The following is a 20,051-nucleotide window of genomic DNA, read 5'->3' as shown; positions in this document are numbered from 1 at the left end:
ATATATGGTTACAACCAAAACCTTTCAATCATACTAAACAGGCTTAATGGTTAAATGTTAGCTAAATTTATTACTCCTACCTGCCACTTGTAATTTAAACGTCAACTTCTCAGTCCCAGCCTCACAGATGTACTCTCCAGCATCTCCCTTCTCGACACTGTCAATCACCAGTTGGCGACTCCTGCCCTTCACCTCTGTATGGACTGTCTTACTGGAAGTCAGCAGTTTGCTATCCTTGTACCATTTCACCTCAGTCTTGCTATCAGCTACCTCACAGCTTAAAGTGGTCTTCTCTGAAACACTGGCTTTCACATCCTTCTGGTAAGAGTCCTTGTTGGAGAAGGCTGATTTGGACTGGATCTCTGCAAATGTAATAATAGAACATGTTTTTAACATCTTTTTTTAACACAACTCATTAAAACACTGCACAACTCCTATTTCAGCAGAATTGAAACCAAATTACAACAACAACAACAACAACAACAACAACAACAACAACAGATGTTATATAAAGGGGACAAATTTGCATTATAGCTCAGACTAAGTCGCAGTCATAAACATACTACATAAATACACAAACAAACAATTCAACAAGGAAACAAACCTTGTACTGAACAGGCTTAATTGTTAAATGTTAGCAATATTTATTACTCCTACCTGCCACTTGTAATTTAAAAGCCAACTTCTCAGTCCCCGCCTCACAGATGTACTCTCCAGCATCTCTCTTCTCGACACTGTCGATCACCAGTTGGCGACTCCTGCCCTTCACCTCTGTATGGACTGTCTTACTGGAAGTCAGCAGCTTGCCATCCTTGTACCATTTCACCTCAGTCTTGCTATCAGCTACCTCACAGCTTAAAGTGGTCTTCTCTGAAACACTGGCTTTCACATCCTTCTGGTAAGAGTCCTTGTTGGAGAAGGCTGATTTGGACTGGATCTCTGCAAATGTAATAATAGAACATGTTTTTAACATCTTTTTTTAACACAACTCATTAAAACACTGCACAACTCCTATTTCAGCAGAATTGAAACCAAATTACAACAACAACAACAACAACAGATGTTATATAAAGGGGAGAAATTTACATTATAGCTCAGACTAAGTCGCAGTCATAAACATACTACATAAATACACAAACAAACAATTCAACAAGGAAACAAACCTTGTACTGAACAGGCTTAATTGTTAAATGTTAGCAATATTTATTACTCCTACCTGCCACTTGTAATTTAAAAGCCAACTTCTCAGTCCCAGCCTCACAGATGTACTCTCCAGCATCTCTCTTCTCGACACTGTCGATCACCAGTTGGCGACTCCTGCCCTTCACCTCTGTATGGACTGTCTTACTGGAAGTCAGCAGCTTGCCATCCTTGTACCATTTCACCTCAGTCTTGCTATCAGCTACCTCACAGCTTAAAGTGGTCTTCTCTGAAACACTGGCTTTCACATCCTTCTGGTAAGAGTCCTTGTTGGAGAAGGCTGATTTGGGCTGGATCTCTGCAAATGTAATAATAGAAAATTTTTTCAACACCAATTTTTTTAACACAACTCATTAAAACGCTGTGCAACTCCTATTTCAGCAGAATTGAAACCAAATTACAACAACAACAGGCGATACATAAAGGGGACAAATTTGCATTATAACTCAGACTAAGTCGCAGTCATAAACATACTACATAAATACACAAACAAACAATTCAACAAGGAAACAAACCTTATACTGAACAGGCTTAATTGTTAAATGTTAGCAATATTTTATTACTCCTACCTGCCACTTGTAATTTAAAAGCCAACTTCTCAGTCCCAGCCTCACAGATGTACTCTCCAGCATCTCTCTTCTCGACACTGTCGATCACCAGCTGACGACTCCTGCCCTTCACCTCTGTATGGACTGTCTTACTGGAAGTCAGCAGTTTGCTATCCTTGTACCATTTCACCTCAGTCTTGCTATCAGCTACCTCACAGCTTAAAGTGGTCTTCTCTGAAACACTGGCTTTCACATCCTTCTGGTAAGAGTCCTTGTTGGAGAAGGCTGATTTAGGCTGGATCTCTGCAAATGTAATAATAGATAATAATAAAAATACATAAATAAATAATAATAGAACTTTTTTTTTTTTTTTTTAAAACACAACTCATTAAATCAATTACCTCATTAAATCAATTACCATAAATCAACTACCTCACAACTCAAGATAGCTTTCTGTAGTTTTTTAAATTTCTTTTGGACAGGCTCTTTGTTGAGGAGAAATTACTAAGCCTGGAAGAAGTATGTGTTAAATTGTAATGTGGAAATGCTATTACCAATTTAACAAAGGACTTGACACTGCTCTACCTGCACTAAATAAAGGCAACGTAAAAAAGAGAACAAAGGGCCAGTCAGTCTGTTAATGGTTTTGCTTACCTCTATATAAAACAAGCTAGTGTTAGATTTGATATTGAATTATTTTCCATATTTGAAAACTGTATTGTTCTGTAGACTTTAATATCTATTTCTGTATATAGTTTTTCTCGCTTGTCATATTAGTGAAATTGTAACCGTCTAAATTTTTATATTATACATCTTACAGAACCACACACACACACACACACACACACACACACACACACATATATATACATATATATATATATATTTGAATTTGGTAATTACCTTCCACTTGTACTTTGAAGACCAATTTCTCAGTCCCAGCCTCACACACATACTCTCCAGCATTCTTCTTCTCCACTCTGTCAATCACCAGCTGGCGACTTCTGCCCTTTGACTCTGTGTGGACTCCAGTAAGACTACTGGAGGTCAGGAGCTTGCTATCCTTGTACCATTTCACCTCAGTTTTAGTATCAGCTACCTCGCAGCTCAGAGTGGCTTTCTGGGAGAGAGTGGCTTTTACCACCTTCTGGACTGACTCCTTATTAGAAAATGCAGACTGGACTTGTGTGTCTATAAAAGAAAGCAAAAATGTGGATGACAAAAATTTTTTTTTTTGTTCATTGATAACTTGTACATCAATAAAGACCTAATCTATAAGCCACTTCAGGCCTTTCCCCTACCTGCCACCTGGAGTTTAAAGACCAGTTTTTCAGTCCCAGCCTCACACGTGTATTCTCCAGCATCCTTCTGCTCCACACTCTCTATTACCAGCTGGCGACTTTTCCCCACAGACTCTGCATGTATGGTTTTGGTGGAAGTGAGGAGCTTGTCATTCTTGTACCATTTTACCTCGGTCTTTGAATCAGAAACCTCACAGCTTAGAGTGGTCTTCTGGGACAGAGTGGTTTTAACCTCTTTATGGACTGATTCCTTGTTGAAGAAGGTTGACTGGGCCTCTGATAAAGGAGTCACACAAAGAACATATCTTATGCTGTCCATTCAGCATGAGTTGATCACACTTAATAAGTAATATAATCGTTGTGAAAATCCACCCTCCCTCTTACCTGCCACATGGATGTTGAATGCCAACTTTTCATTCCCAGCCTCGCAGGTGTACTCTCCAGCATCCTTCCTCTCCACACTGTCAATCACCAGCTGGCGACTCCTGCCTTTGGATTCTGCATGAATTGTCTTACTGGAGGTCAGCAGCTTGCCATCCTTGTACCATTTTACTTCTGCTTTGGTATCAGTCACCTCACAGCTTAAAGTGGTCTTCTGAGATACAGTGGCTTTTACCACCTTTTGAACTGATTCCTTGTTGAAGAAAGCTGACTGGGCCTCTAAGGATAACATTAATCAGGTATAGTTGTTATGAGCACTGTTTAAAACCACAAATGACTGAAAAATATAAGAGACACTGAATTAACAAATTCTTTATGGCACCTTTTTAAGCATATGATAATTATAAATATTTTATGCATTATTTACTCCCCCTGACAAACATGTTAAATGAAAAATTACAAAATTTGTGCAACAAACTAAAATTATCGGTTAAATTATATATGCAGGTATATTAATAAATCGAACAGCTCTACCTGACACAAATAACTTGAAGACCAGCTTATCCCCTCCTGCTTCACAGGTATACTCTCCAGCATCACTCTTCTCCACCTTTTCAATCACCAGCTGACGAGTACTGCCTTTTGCTTCGGAGTATGTTGTCCTACTGGATACCAACAGCTTTCCGTCTTTATACCATGTCACCTCTGTCTTGCTATCAGAAACACTGCAACTAAGAGTTGCCTTCTGGGAAATAGAGGCTTTCACCTCCTTCTGAACTGACTCCTTGTTGGAGAAGGCAGCTAGGGCTTGAGTTTCTGACATAAAAATAAGGTAAAGGAATTTACATGTCTGATGCAAAATCGAGTATTAAATTGTACCACAAAAGCATAGAACATTCTTACCTTTTATCTTGACGTGGAATGTAACTTTGTCTGCATCTGTCTCGCAGGAGTAATGTCCTTCGTCACTTTTCTTGGCATTCTTTATGATAAGTTTCCTTTGAGTCCCTTTAGAGATGATGGTAGTTCTTTGGTCCTCAGTGATCTCCACCTGATCCCTTCTCCACACAACCAATGCACTGGCAGGAGACACCTCACAGCTGAGCTCAAGATCTCCTTTAAGGGAAGATGACAGTCCCATGGGACCTCTTGCCTTGTTCAGGAACTTAGCAGGTTCATCTTACAGAAAAACAGATTGAAATTTAGTTGTTTTTATTTATTTGAACATTTTGCTTTTAAATGTTGACTAAAGGACCATTTTAAAGATTTTGTTTTAAAAACCTACAAAATGTACTACAAATTGCATAATTAGGGAATAGCATGTAAAATCTTTGAGGCTTAGTCATCTCTTTAAAAGATCACATCCTAATATATAACATGGTAAAAGACAGAGTGTCTGTATGTGAGCTTCAAGAAATATGTGTTACACACTCCAGTTAAGAGTCCAGTTAACTTTTCTAAAATCACTGCACAGAGCAAGATATTTTTAATATTTAGCAAAACACTTGCAAAACAGTCAGACTGCCGATTTTCTTCTATGACAGATTAAAATTTAAAACTTAAGTGTACCTTTGAGTGTGAGTTGCAGGGACATCCTGTCATCATCTAAAGCACACTCATAGATCCCCACATCTTCCTCTGTAACATTGTGTACCATCAGGATCCTCTTGCGGTCAATTGTGACATATTCATACTTCTTACCCATTTTCACTTCTCGTCCATTCTTCATCCAAACTACCTAAATAACAAATCAAAAACATATGTGAGGCTGTTAATACAAGACAAATAAATAATATATTTAAGCTGGACTATTACTATTTTAGCAAAGCTATGTAGGTGACAATGTTGACAAGTATTTAAGTATTTACATAAACACCTGGGTAAAACATTACTATAGAGATGATGTTAATGGGTAACGTAGGATGCTGATTGCCCTTATCACCCGAAGAATACGCCCTAATAATTTCAACCAAATGGGGTCAATTCTTTCCAAAGTAGAAGCTATCGTTAATCAAAGATCATCATCAACTTTAATGTAATATCTTTCTGATGTCCATTTACCTGACCACTAAAAATGCTTAATCAAAAACATAAGTGAAAGCCTCTTAGTTGCACAACTTAGCACTTGTGTTCCTTCAATCCCTGTGTGCATTTGTAAAGTTAATGGTTTATTAATATAATCTGTCAATGCATAAAGTAAGTTAATATTTAATCACAAACCTGTGTATTGTAATCTGACACCTCAGCAGTCAACTGAGCAGTTGCTTGAGCACTGCACGTCACCACCTCCATTTGAGCTGGCTTATTAATGAACCTAACAGCAGGGGCTTAAAAGAAGGAAGAAAGAATAACCAATTTACTCTTCACGTAAAATACATAAGTCTTTAAAACAGAACTATACTGCAATTTAGAGCAGTTTTCCCTATCAATAGTTGCATTTTTCACTATGATCAAGTGCATACCCTTTACAGATAGGATGCAACTGCTTTGTGAACCTCCACCCACAAACTTGACTTCAGCTCCATTCATTTCCATGGTCACAACACGAATGAGCAGAGTGTGCGTGTTCTTGGACCTGGTGATGAGGTAGTCGGCTCCACTGCGCAGGAGGCGGCCATTAAGAGACCAGAAGGCAGAACAAACAGCAGACAGCTCCACAGACACAGAGAACTCCTCACCACAGATGGCAGTGCTATTCATCAGGCCTTTTCTGATTTCTGCAGTGGGTTCTGTAGGCAACCAAGAATAAGAAAAGAACAGTTGAATTTCCACAACCATGCACATTAAGGAATGCCCAAAGGATATCGGTCTTACCAAGGAAGAAGCTTCCAGGCACCTCCAGGTAGGGACTTTGGCCAAAGTCATTCATAGCAGAGATACGGAACTGGTAGCTGGCTTCTTCAGTGAAGTTACAGATGGTGATTTCAGTTGAAACAATGGTTTCTCCAGCGTTGCACCTTTGCCATGTTTGAGTGCCAACCTTCCTCCTCTCCACGATGTAGCCCTTAATGGGTACAGGGCGATCGCTGTCAGGAGGAGACCACTGAATGGTGATAGATGAGTCAGTCTTGTTCTGCACCACAGCATCAACTGGGGGATCAGGAGGATGCTTCCTTGCCGCTGGAGCAGAAAAAGTAATGATAATCCTGTTTATCTTATCAGATAAGTATTGAACGATTATAGTTGAACACAAGGTTGGAAAACCCGAATTCTTGCATATGATTTTGTAAGCAGGTCAAAAATTTATTGCTAAAAAATAGCATTTATACTGAGATATCATCCTCACCAGTGACAGAGAAACGAGTGGACGTCTTGCAGTCTCCAGCCACAAAGGCCACTTCTCCTGTGTCATCTACCTGGCAATCTCTAATTGTGAGCGTGTACTGTCTGAGCATGCAGGCAATGGAAATACGTGAATTTTCCTTTAGCTTTTCCCCATTGCGGGTCCAGTATGCATCTGGACAGGGATGCTCCAGCTCCACACAGAATATAACTGTGTCACTGACAGGAACAACTGTCCTCCGGGGAAGTTTCTTGGTAATATTACCTAGGATATACCAATAAGTACACGTTACAAAATAGTAGAAAATATAAATAAGAGAAGATTTCCAAGGAACAGATACTCTGGATCCAATTGCAGAAATCACAATATTTTTCTTATTTTTAGCAGGATATAAATGTCACATTAAAACACACATAAAATGTTAAACAATAAACAAAAACTACAAAGAAGAAAGATCTCAATTATACCCAAGACAGTGAGCTCAGCTACAGTGCGACTGCCTTCTTTCATCTCACAGATATAAACAGCATCATCATTGGTGGTGACATTGTGTATGGTTAGACGACGTAGGGTGCCATCCTCCTCCATACGATATTTGGTATTTTGCTCCAACTTTGTTTCCTCCATGAACCAGTTGGTCTGGGTAGCAATAAGAGGTACTTCACACATGAGAGTGGCTGACATTTTCTCCTGTACCTCCACATCCTGCAGCTTCCTCCTAAATGGCACCTTTGGCTCTAAAATAGTGAAACACAACAGTATATTCATTTTACTTACTTACTTAACATGTTGAGTATTTAATAATCCACTGGCATACTGAAGCAATCTAAATTTACACAGGACACACTGGCTAAATCTGATTGACAAACATTGACATCGCTTAAGAAAGAAATAGGAAAACCACAGTGTAGATCTAATTAACAGGAGTTATTTTCACATAAGTCCTGCAGAAGCAGCAGTCATGACTGACTGATTAATATGTGATCACTGCCGACAACAGAATCTGACAATAAAAGAACACAGGCTGAGATACAAGTCGGAGGAAAATTAACTGGTTATAACTGCAGCTTACTGTTATTTTCATTTTTAAGTTTAAAGTAGTTAATTATTCAGTGTAAAACGTCAGAGGATAGTATAAAACCAATGTCACAGTTTCCTAAAGTTCAAGTTGACTAAAGTCCAGTGTGTCTAATTGACTAGGTCGCCTTTTCATTATTTAATATCTGTACTTTATTCTATCCTGCAGGGTTTCATACAGATTTATCAATGCAAAATTATTTTTCAGGAATGTATATTTTTATATTTAATTTTTTTTAGCTCCTTAGCTGAAAGTTTTAACTTCAAAACTGAGAAATTATAACCTTTTAAAAGTAGAATTCATGGTAGAGCTGCTGCATTGTAAAGGAGAGCTTAGAGTTTTAGCTCTGGATATGAAAGAAAGATGATCATAGAGTCTATGATAATAATTCATTTATTGTAGTCATCAGGGCATGTCACCTGGTTTACACATAACTTAAATCATTTAGTAGAGCTAATTAAAAATATCTACTAATTTAAAATACTAAAACATAAACAAACTAATATTTTTTTTGCTTTTAATGAAATGTTGATGAAATGTTGATGTTGTAAAACGTCCACATGCTCAGCAATAGGTGCCCAGCCCTGGGTCTCTGCCCACGAACCTTGTAATAAAGGAACGTGGGCAGAGACCTAGGGAAAGGCAAATCAGATAGAGCTCCCCAATCCACAGATGGCTGGGAAGTGAAATCAAGTCTTAACCCCCAAAATAATCTTTCTAAGCTATTTGTGGGTTAAGACCGTTTCTTCTCTATAGTCCTCACAAGAATAGATGTACAGGTGTGAGTGAGTGATGGAGTGTTCATTTCCTATCGCTGAGCAGAGGACGCTGGAGCCGTGCATCAGAAGAACTTTCTGTACCACCTCTTCTTCTTCTTCTTAGCGATCTTCTGCTCGAGTTCTTCTATGCGGGCCCTCATAGAGCTCTCTGCTGTTTCCCACTGCTGCTCCTTGGTCTTCAGAGCGTCGTTGAGGTCATGTGTGGACTGAAGAAGGGATGACCTTTCCTCCTGCCACTCCACACGGTGACTCTCAAACTGCTGCTCCGCCTTCTCCAGAGCAGCCGTGACGTGGCTGTTGGTCTTCTTCTGCTCTTCTATTTGAGCCACGTACACTTGTTTGGTCTTCTCGATCTCCTCCAGGAGGGTGGTTTTCTCCTGCTGCCACTGAAGACTGTCAGTCTTCAGAGTGCTTTCGCTCTCTCTCAGTGCTGCTGTCAGGGTGTTGATCTTCGTTTTTGCAGCAGAGTCAAACATGGTTCTCTCCTGTTTCTCCGTGTCCAGGTCTGCCAGGAGGGAGAGTTTCTCTTCCCGCCACTGGAGACGCTCAGTTGTCACTTGGTCTTTTGCCTCCTTCAGCTCAACAAACAGTTGGTTTTTCTCCTGGTCCAGTTGAGCCACAAAGGAGGCTTTGGATGTTTCAATCTTCTCCTCCAGGGAGGTTTTCTCCTGCTGGAAGTGGAGGCGCTCGTTGTTCAGCTGATCCTGTGCCTCTTTCAGGGCAGCTGTGACTTTCGTGGTCTCGGCTTGTTGTTCTTCTAGCTGAGCTCTGTGAGCAGCCTGGGCCCTTTCTGTGGACCTCTCAGCCTGCTCCTTCTCTTTCAGAAGGGCTTCCTCCATCTTGCTCAGCCTCTCCTGCAGCTCCTTAGTGTGGTCCCGCTCAAGCTGAAGATCTTTCTCCAGTTTCTGTGCCTTGGTACGGGCCTCATACTCTGCATTGCCCTTCTTAGACAGCCGCACATTCAACATAAGAGTTGATGTTTTGAGGTTGTTTTCAGCCGTCAGACGCAGCTGCTTCTCAGCCTCCACTTCCTTTTCCAGTTTCTCCTTTTCTTGCTTCATGAGCTCCAGCTGGAGCTGCAGATCCTTGATGGTTTTCGTCTGCAGCTCAGGATTGTGAGCTGTCTGGGTCCTGGTGTTTGTCTGCTGGTTCTTCAGATGGTTGATATAATTCAGGGAAGACTTCTGTTTCTTGTTAGCTTCCTCCAGCAGGGACTTCAGCTGATGTATCTCCTGCTGCATTGTCTCTTTCTCCAGGCTCCACTTGTCCTCTTTGTTTCCCTGAAGTAGGTCGAGGAAATTGCTGAGTAAGTCCTCTTGGATTTCCAGGAGGACTTTCCCCTCACGTCCACTCTGGGTCAGCTTGGCTTCGCTGTCCTTCAGGTGACACCTCACTTCTTGCTCCAGGGTTCCAAGAAAGAAATTGACGGGCATTTTAGCCTTCATGAAGTTGTTTTCCATCTTGTCCAGCTGTTTCTTCTTTCTCTCTTTGTCTTTTGTCGTTTCAAACGTATTTTGTGTGCTTTTCAATGGTCAGTGAAATGTTTCCAAATCGTGACTTGGCTCTGACAAATAACACTTTGTCTCTGATTTCACCTGCTGTATTTAAGTACTTGTATCTATGACATCACAGCTTATGTTCTTTGATCTTGGTTCTCAGTGATACCATTGGTCGATTCGAAAGCATTTCATACTTTGATGTATTGTTGCTATTGGATACCAGTTTGTTTATGTTTAAAGAAAATATCTCAAATTAAATTTGTAATTTAATTAATTAAATGTAAATAAACTATATATATATATATATAAATGTGTATATATATATATATATATATATATATATATAAATAAAAATGTGTATATATATATATATATATATATATAAATAAAAATGTGTATATATATATATATATATATAAATAAAAATGTGTATATATATATATATATATATATAAATAAAAATGTGTATATATATATATATATATATAAATAAAAATGTGTATATATATATATATATATAAATAAAAATGTGTATATATATATATATATATATATATATAAATATATATATATATAAATGTATATAATTGCTGTTTTCAATGCAGTTTGACATAAATTCTCTTATCTTTCGTTGCCTCTGTTTCCACTTTTTTAAAATGTGTTACTGTTAATAAATTGGTAATGAGCACATTATTGCCAAATCATTTTCAGATTTCTTAGGTTAAACATTTGAAATATCTCTGTGCACTTTTCAAACAAAAATGAGCTTTAAATGAATTGCAAACATTGTTTTTGACATGAAAGTCTGTTTCAGTGTTTATTTTTGTAATTAGCTTGCACATGTATTTAATAATCCATAGGCAAACTGAAGCAATCTAAATTTACACAGGATGCACTGGCTAAATCTGATTGATAAACATTGACATACACTTTAAATATGGTGGAATAAGAAACCACAGTTTAAATTTATATAATCAAAGTTATATTCACATAAGTCCTGCAGAAGCAGCAGCCATGACTGACTGATCAATATACGATTACTGCCAGAAAACGAATGTCACAGTTTCCTAAAGTTCAAGTTGACTAAAGTCCAGTGTTTTCTAATTGATTAGGTCGCCTCTTCATTATTTATTATCTATATTTTATTCTATCCTGCAGTGTTTGATACAGATTTATCAGTGCAAAACACTTTGTATTTATTTTAAAGGAATATTTTTTATTTTAAGTTTATTTTTATACTTAATTGTTTTAGCTCCTTAGCTGAAAGTTTCAACTTCAAAACTGGGAAATTATAACCTTATTAAAGTAGAATTCATTGTAGAGCTGCTGCATTGTAAAGGAGAGCTTAGAGTTTTAGCTCTGGATATGAAAGAAAGATGATCATAGAGTTTATGATAATAATTCATTTATTGTAGTCATCAGTGCATGTCACCTGGTTTACACATCCTTTAAATCATTTAGTAGAGCTAATTAAAAGTATCTACTCATTTAAAACACTAAAACATAGACAAACTAATATTTTTTTTGCTTTTAATGAAATGTTAATGAAATGTTGATGAAATGTTGATGTTGTAAAACGTCCACATGCTCAGCAATAGGTGCCCAGCCCTGGGTCTCTGCCCATGAACCTTCAAATAAAGGAACGTGGGCAGAGACGTAGGGAAAGGCAAATTAGATAGAGCTCCCCAATCCAAGGATGGCTGGGAAGTGAAATCAAGTCTTAACCCCCAAAATAATCTTTCTAAGCTATTTGTGGGTTAAGACCGTTTCTTCTCTATAGTCCTCACAAGAATAGATGTACAGGTGTGAGTGAGTGATGGAGTGTTCATTTCCTATTGCTGAGCAGAGGACGCTGGAGCCGTGCATCAGAAGAACTTTCTGTACCACCTCTTCTTCTTCTTCTTAGCGATCTTCTGCTCGAGTTCTTCTATGCGGGCCCTCATAGAGCTCTCTGCTGTTTCCCACTGCTGCTCCTTGGTCTTCAGAGCGTCGTTGAGGTCATGTGTGGACTGAAGAAGGGATGACCTTTCCTCCTGCCACTCCACACGGTGACTCTCAAACTGCTGCTCCGCCTTCTCCAGAGCAGCCGTGACGTGGCTGTTGGTCTTCTTCTGCTCTTCTATTTGAGCCACGTACACTTGTTTGGTCTTCTCGATCTCCTCCAGGAGGGTGGTTTTCTCCTGCTGCCACTGAAGACTGTCAGTCTTCAGAGTGCTTTCGCTCTCTCTCAGTGCTGCTGTCAGGGTGTTGATCTTCGTTTTTGCAGCAGAGTCAAACATGGTTCTCTCCTGTTTCTCCGTGTCCAGGTCTGCCAGGAGGGAGAGTTTCTCTTCCCGCCACTGGAGACGCTCAGTTGTCACTTGGTCTTTTGCCTCCTTCAGCTCAACAAACAGTTGGTTTTTCTCCTGGTCCAGTTGAGCCACAAAGGAGGCTTTGGATGTTTCAATCTTCTCCTCCAGGGAGGTTTTCTCCTGCTGGAAGTGGAGGCGCTCGTTGTTCAGCTGATCCTGTGCCTCTTTCAGGGCAGCTGTGACTTTCGTGGTCTCGGCTTGTTGTTCTTCTAGCTGAGCTCTGTGAGCAGCCTGGGCCCTTTCTGTGGACCTCTCAGCCTGCTCCTTCTCTTTCAGAAGGGCTTCCTCCATCTTGCTCAGCCTCTCCTGCAGCTCCTTAGTGTGGTCCCGCTCAAGCTGAAGATCTTTCTCCAGTTTCTGTGCCTTGGTACGGGCCTCATACTCTGCATTGCCCTTCTTAGACAGCCGCACATTCAACATAAGAGTTGATGTTTTGAGGTTGTTTTCAGCCGTCAGACGCAGCTGCTTCTCAGCCTCCACTTCCTTTTCCAGTTTCTCCTTTTCTTGCTTCATGAGCTCCAGCTGGAGCTGCAGATCCTTGATGGTTTTCGTCTGCAGCTCAGGATTGTGAGCTGTCTGGGTCCTGGTGTTTGTCTGCTGGTTCTTCAGATGGTTGATATAATTCTGGGAAGACTTCTGTTTCTTGTTAGCTTCCTCCAGCAGGGACTTCAGCTGACATATCTCCTGCCGCATTGTCTCTTTCTCCAGGCTCCACTTGTCCTCTTTGTTTCCCTGAAGTAGGTCGAGGACATTGCTGAGTAAGTCCTCTTGGATTTCCAGGAGGACTTTCCCTTCACGTCCACTCTGGGTCAGCTTGGCTTCGCTGTCCTTCAGGTGACACCTCACTTCTTGCTCCAGGGTTCCAAGAAAGAAATTGACGGGCATTTTAGCCTTCATGAAGTTGTTTTCCATCTTGTCCAGCTGTTTCTTCTTTCTCTCTTTGTCTTTTGTCGTTTCAAACGTATTTTGTGTGCTTTTCAATGGTCAGTGAAATGTTTCCAAATCGTGACTTGGCTCTGACAAATAACACTTTGTCTCTGATTTCACCTGCTGTATTTAAGTACTTGTATCTATGACATCACAGCTTATGTTCTTTGATCTTGGTTCTCAGTGATACCATTGGTCGATTCGAAAGCATTTCATACTTTGATGTATTGTTGCTATTGGATACCAGTTTGTTTATGTTTAAAGAAAATATCTCAAATTAAATTTTTAATTTAATTAATTAAATGTAAATAAACATTAATATAAATGTATATAATTGCTCTTTTCAATGCAGTTTCACTTAACTTCTCCCGTCTTTCATTGTCCCTGTTTCCACTTTTTTGAAACGTGCTGCTGATAATAAATTGATAATGAGCACATTATTTTAAAATAACAATCAGATGTTTTAGGTTCAACATGTGAGCTTTAAATTATTTGCAAACATTGTTTTTTAACTTATATTTTGCCAAGAAATCTGTTTCAGTGTTTATTTTTGTAATACGTTTGCTAGTTGATAAGTTATTTTTAGTAAGTCCACTAAAAAGATATGACAGCATTTATTTTATGCTCAGAGATAATTTATTGCAGTAAGAATTTAATCTGTAAGTTTTTGAAACTGAAGACTTGGCTGTTAAACAATCAAACCCTCTGAACTAAAATATTTTAAATTTCATTACAAATGTGCACATTAATTGGTTTCAATTTTCAATACAACAAGTGAATTCAAACCACTTAAGGAGTCATCTGTGAAAGCTTGACTGCTGAACTTCTGCTGTTAAACAACACTTACAACAACAACACATACACTACAAAGCTTGTTCGTAAAGCTAATGAGTAAACCATAATTCCTGAAGTTACTAAGCTAAGATGCACTGTAAGACCCACTATAAGACACTCTATAAGCTTATTAGTTAAACTGCAATACTGTAAAATGTTACTGAAAATTGCTTAATATACACATGATTTCATGACTAATATATAATTCTAATATAATTCATGTATATGAACAATAATGTAAATATAAAATATGTCCAAAGCTTTCCATGTGTTTACTACAGACACTATTTCTGTTTCAGAATATTGTTCTCATCTTTCTTCCTGCACCTCAAATAGGAGGTTCAATTTCAAACGGTATCCATATCCATAGTTTGGCTTAAAGCCAACAGCTTCACCAGTGTACTTCATTTAACAGTGTTGAAACACAGACATCCCCTTTGAGTGATGATTGAATAAATCATTCAAGGTAGCATGTAAAATTAACGTAATATTTCCTAGTTTCGTACTTTCCAATGGACAAGTGAGCTGTTTTAAAAATTAAAAATACTGTCAAAGAATTTAAGTCAGAAACATTATGGCAGCTTAAACAAACCATATACTAAGATTACAGACCAAACATAAAGAATTTATGGTAAACATGAATTTATATATCATATATATTTCAAGAAAGTGAATAATAGAATTGAATTAACCATTGCAAATATTCCTTTTAAATCCAACAAACTAGCAATTTGTAAAACAAACTGAAGTCTTCATTTCCCGACATTAACATAGAACTCATCGAATGAAGATTGATAACGGACATAAATCTACAACTCTACAGTTTCCTCCCTCAGGCCAATTTCTTCCCAAGGGAAGTCGCATTGGTGGTGCCAATGTGCTCCTGTAAGTGAATGACTATCTTAGCAACTGTGAACTACTCATCACCAGCAGAAAATAGATGCAATGTAACACCCTCCATCAGAGGATGAGCCAGAATTCAATGTTGTTGTGAAAAGCCACACACACATTTTCAGAGGTTTAAATGAAGCTTCAGTGTGGACAACACCTACAACACTGCAGTTGCCAACAATGCCAAATAACATATGCAGTTGCCTATTTTTTATTTATTTAAACCACATGAATGAGAACTATACATTTGTGAAGTGCATTTAAGTAGTTATACTATTTTAAAAAATGCCAGATTCAGCATTAGCCTTTAACCCATGCATGTTATGAAGACACTGTAAATACTCAACAGTGGAGTGGTTTGCTGTCTGAATCTGAATGTACTATTTTTTAGGATTTGATCACTTACCTTTGACTATTACCAACACGGCACTGTAGGTTTGCCCAGCCATATTGGTTGCATTACAGGTGTAGAGACCATTATCACTCTGCTTGCAGTACAGGATCTTGAGGATGAAGTTCTCAGCTTGGTCCTCATAAATGACATGCCTACGGCCCTCGCTGATGTTTGTTCCATCTTTCCTCCAAATGGTGTGAGGTTTAGGGTGACCTGTCACAAAGCAGCTGAGTTTGGCATGTTTGCCCTCAGTCACTGTGCAGGTACGAGTGAACACACCTTTGGGCAGCTTCGCCAGTGCAGATGCCCTCAGCTCATGCTCCAGACTCAGAAGTCTCAAACCATCTGTGATGTTGGTTGTGGAGGAAGAAGCAAGCGAGGAGCTGGTTTCTTCAGTGCGATAGATGGAGATATCCTTCTTCATTTCCTCTTTGCGCTTTTGGAGGTGAGACAGGAGGGATGTGTTCTTATCTGCAGCCAGGTGGTGGGAATCCTGAGCATCCACAACAAGTGCAGCAGCAGCATGTGCACGCCCAACAGTATTCTGAGCCCTGCAGGTGTAGGTGCCGCTGTCCAGGTTACGTACACTCTGGATTTTTAAGTTGCTGCTGTCACCGTCAGAAACGATCTTGATGCGGTTAGACTCCCCCAAGTAGCGCCCATCCTTCTCCCACTCAAAGTTGGCCTCAGGGTAAGCTGCAACCCTGCAGTGGAAAACAACATCACCTCCCAAACCTACACGTGCAGAGGTAGGTTTAACCATGAAAACAGGGGCCCTCTGAGCCATCTCCGTTGGCAGGGCAACCTTAAGGGTAACAGCAGCATAAGCTTCCCCAACGCTGTTTTTTGCCCGACACATGTACTGTCCGCTATCCTCCAGTGTTAAATCGTAGATGGTCAAGCGGTACACATCTCCATCCTCCACAGTCTTGAATCGGCCCCCAGATGTCAGCTTAAGCTTGCCCTTCTCCCAGGTGATCAGTGGAGTTGGACTGCCCACGATAGTACAGCTGAGTGTTGCATCTTTTCCTGCACACACCGAGCATGCCTTTGGGCGAGTGAGGAACCTGGGAACTCCTCCAAACAAGTTCGGATCCATTGTTTGTTTCTATAATCAAGGAGAAGACTAGTATTACAATACAGCACAGAGGAATGATTAAAAGGAAAGATCTCACAGCTGGCCAAAAAATAAAATAAAATGTTGGGCATGGTTTACGCATTTATTTCATATCAGAAACAAAAAAACTAAAATAGTAAAAGTGTGATTTTTCTACAAATCAGTGAGTGAGGTTCTGTCAGTCAGTGGCTATACAAACTATGAAGAAACACTTAAAAGCCAGTACTGGACATGACAGTTTTCTGTCTGTACTCTATAAATAAGTAATGAAAATAGACATAAATCCAGAGTTCAGAGTGGTATATTTATATCTGTAACACCAACTATCAGTCCAGGCTCCCTGCACCAATTCATGGGCCATCATGAAAACTTTACATCGCGCCCATGCAGCCTATTCAACAACAGGAAGATCGCTTAATAACACAACAACAAATTAATTCCCCTATAACAAGGTCATGTAGAGCAGATATATGCCTTTGAGAGGCTGACATTTGCCAGCTTTGTCACCTCGGTCGCTTGAACTGCGCGTCCCAAAAATAGCCTCAGCTGTCGGACCCCGTCTCTGTCCATGGCCATTTGTAGAAGCGAAGGGGAGCTAAGCTGTTTGATAAAGCTGCCTCTTCATATCTCACGGTGTCTATTTTTTTCATTCTCTAAACTAATAAAAGCGAGTGGAAAAACATGCGGTGAATTTAACTGGTAATTTGAGTTTTGCAAAACTGGAAAAGTTGGCACATACGCGCTTATATTTAACTTTTAAGGTGGAAAAGCATTAGCTTAACTGCTAATGGAAGTTGTCGCTAGCTAACAGCGTTTCTAACGGTTAACCGTACAGGTGTGTAGCTACAGTGTGTGAGTTAACCACTTTAAAATCAATTTACTTGTACATAAATGCCGCCCTGACTTACTTTTAATCGCTCCCTACAATTGTTAAAGTGACAATAAGAATTAATGCTGTTTTATTTTTAGGCTATCGCCACTTTTTCACCTTCAATCTTCAGCCGCCGACGCTAAATCATGTGACGCCCGCTGTCCGTCAGGTTCTCCCGGATGATCTCCTACTCCTGTGCCAGCGCTGGAAATCCCATAAAAATGTCGTCTTTGTGCTCAAATATCCTTGAAATGGTTGTAAATCCAGGATGGTGGAACATCCTCCCCCCCAGTCTCCTGCGGTGGGCGGTGGACTACACTTATTTTTTTCTTTCTTCTCTGGTACCTCAGGATGCCAAATAGCTGACGTGCCTATTTTGTCGCAGCCTCCTTTCCAAAATAGACTCTGTCGTTTAGTCCGTGCAGACTGGAGATAGCCTGTGGGTGAGGTCGGGAAGGAGAGCAGCCTGCTGCTGGGGCTGCTGCTCGGGCTGCTGCTCGGGCTGCACGCTCCTGCAGGCAACACACCACAAGTTGAGTCGTAAACAACTCCCAGCACTCAAGATTAACTCTCCACATGTTTTGCACCTGCAGAGTGGAATACTTTTATATGTAACAGGTTATACACAGGTCAAATGTAGGGGGTATAATAATAATAATAATAATAATAATAATAATAATAATAATAAAGTAAACACATTTTCTTCACAGTATAGTATCTGTATTGACCTTTTTTTTTGCCAGACACCACAAAAGACAGTCTGTAAAATGTTGAGATTATTTTACTCGTCACTTTTGTGCCATTTGAAAGCCTTCACACGATAAAACACTTAAATCTGCTGCACAATCTGGTGTTAGAATTGAAAGGTAAACAAGTCACTTGTTATTTGAACGTATCCAGTCTTAAAGGTCTTACAGGAAGCAGCCTGGTAAAGCCCCGTGTGTAATTTCAACTTGAATATGTATGTAGTTGCCTTTTCTTATTGTGGCCTTTACCTCATTAGACTCATTGAGGCCAACTAACAAAAATGCTTTTAGTCCAAGGAAGTGGAAAGAATACATCTTTTATTTTAGACACTAAAAATAATAACAATAATTATGTACATTTGTGAAGTCACTAGTTTGGCGAAACTGTAGTAACTCATATTAAATATTTTTGGTAGCTACATTTTCCACACTTATGACAAAGACTCTTCTTCTTCTGGATAAAATATATTGGGATTGAATTGATCCTCAATGTGGGACTGGGGAAACATCAGAGATTAACTGAACTTGCCACGGTGCTGGTGCCACATTGTATTCCACAGGCACCATTGTGACAGCTGCTTTACCCAGCTGGTCCAACCCATAATTAAGTTATGACTTCATCTTAAAAAAAAAAAAAAAGAAGTGATGCATAAAATGTTTCTCCAATGACATCTTAACAGTGATAAAAACATTCATTCAGCGTGACACTGCAGTTTTAATGCCACTTTCTAACATAATCTACTTAATAACAGACGTAGAAACCTAATTATATTTCTTAAATCTAATGCTTAGCGTCTAGAAACAAGGGGTAACAAGTCTTAGCCCTTTTTCCTCTATTTCTTGGCTTCCATGGTATTTTCTTGCTCTTTCACTGTGGGCTTTTCCCCCCAGCTCCAATGACTGACAGCAGCAGGTCGCCTGGACCCTGATTTAAACTCTCCGAAACTCTAGCAGACAGTAATCCACTGTTGCTGCTTGTCCCTGCTTCATCTTGTTCTGGCTACTGTGTTTTGCTTACATAACCCTTTAAAATATAAGGAAAAGAAGAATCATTACAATACACTGAGAATTAGGTCTATCAACTCTGTTCCACATTTATATAACACCCGTGTTAGTAGGAAAGAAAATTGTTGTTTATATCAATAATTAAAATTCAACCTGGCTCAAACTCTTTTTCTCTCCCTCAGCTTTCTCTGCAGTTCCTGATCAGGTAACAGCATCACATCATATGAGAGATGATTTTTCCACAACCTTTGATTGCACCTGGAGCACAATAAAGCCGAACACAAAAGCCAGGCGTACAACTGCAGGGTCATGGGGATTTGTTGAAATTAACTTTAAACAACCTAATTTTGAAACATTTCTATGTGGTGAGACAATTTCATAAAACAGTTGCAGTGTATATTATAGTCATATCGGACTAACACGGCCTCACAGCTGCCCTCTCTCAGCCATTTCAAGAATAAGGTCATGGCTGTATCATGTTCACAGTTGACACACAAGGGTGTTACCTCAAATGAACATTTCGTAGGAGATGACAAATGTCGGTAAGACGCAAACAGATGAACAGCAGATGGCGTATATGTGCCTTAAATAATCTAGGGGGACTTGACAACAATGGCAAATGAGAATCAACTGTACAACAAAAAACTGTGTATAGCAAAATGGAAACAAGTGGTATAATATAAATAATGTAATTTTGTTCATATGGTGTTCATTTCCAAGATTAAAGATCCAATCTACAGTGTACAATGAAGCAATGGCAATGTTAAACAGACAATATATTAAAATAAAGATTTTCTTTTATTTCAAATAAACGTCACACAATCAACCACACATGAAATGATTAAA

General features: G+C 39.4%; 2 protein-coding genes across 2 annotated transcripts in view; both read right to left on the bottom strand.

The window, feature by feature from the left end:
• obscnb (obscurin, cytoskeletal calmodulin and titin-interacting RhoGEF b) overlaps nt 1–17,739 on the bottom strand; it is a 56,404-nt gene extending 38,665 nt beyond the window's left edge. Inside the window, exons 1-17 of the mRNA XM_026375078.1 lie at nt 17,572–17,739; nt 15,479–16,574; nt 7,181–7,450; nt 6,717–6,977; nt 6,245–6,550; nt 5,893–6,159; nt 5,651–5,757; nt 5,000–5,168; nt 4,334–4,609; nt 3,965–4,246; nt 3,434–3,709; nt 3,050–3,325; nt 2,652–2,939; nt 1,770–2,051; nt 1,217–1,498; nt 658–939; nt 81–362 (exon numbers count right to left, since the gene is read on the bottom strand). Of these exons, the coding sequence (XP_026230863.1) occupies nt 81–362; nt 658–939; nt 1,217–1,498; nt 1,770–2,051; nt 2,652–2,939; nt 3,050–3,325; nt 3,434–3,709; nt 3,965–4,246; nt 4,334–4,609; nt 5,000–5,168; nt 5,651–5,757; nt 5,893–6,159; nt 6,245–6,550; nt 6,717–6,977; nt 7,181–7,450; nt 15,479–16,565 (4,993 nt within the window). The 5' untranslated portion in view covers nt 16,566–16,574; nt 17,572–17,739. The remainder of the gene's footprint in view (nt 1–80; nt 363–657; nt 940–1,216; nt 1,499–1,769; nt 2,052–2,651; nt 2,940–3,049; nt 3,326–3,433; nt 3,710–3,964; nt 4,247–4,333; nt 4,610–4,999; nt 5,169–5,650; nt 5,758–5,892; nt 6,160–6,244; nt 6,551–6,716; nt 6,978–7,180; nt 7,451–15,478; nt 16,575–17,571) is intronic.
• On the bottom strand, nt 11,588–13,521 carry LOC117152982 (putative uncharacterized protein MYH16). Its single transcript, XM_033326479.1, has one exon. The coding sequence runs from the start codon at nt 13,330–13,332 to the stop codon at nt 11,935–11,937; it is 1,398 nt and encodes a 465-aa protein (XP_033182370.1). The 5' UTR covers nt 13,333–13,521; the 3' UTR covers nt 11,588–11,934.
• Nucleotides 17,740–20,051: the final 2,312 nt, after the last annotated feature.

The sequence above is a fragment of the Anabas testudineus genome, chromosome 17, assembly GCF_900324465.2.
Source record: "Anabas testudineus chromosome 17, fAnaTes1.2, whole genome shotgun sequence".
NCBI classification, from domain to species: Eukaryota; Metazoa; Chordata; class Actinopteri; order Anabantiformes; family Anabantidae; genus Anabas; species Anabas testudineus.
The sequence above is the reverse complement of the archived record's forward strand: the minus strand, read 5'-3'. Positions and strand labels throughout refer to the sequence as shown.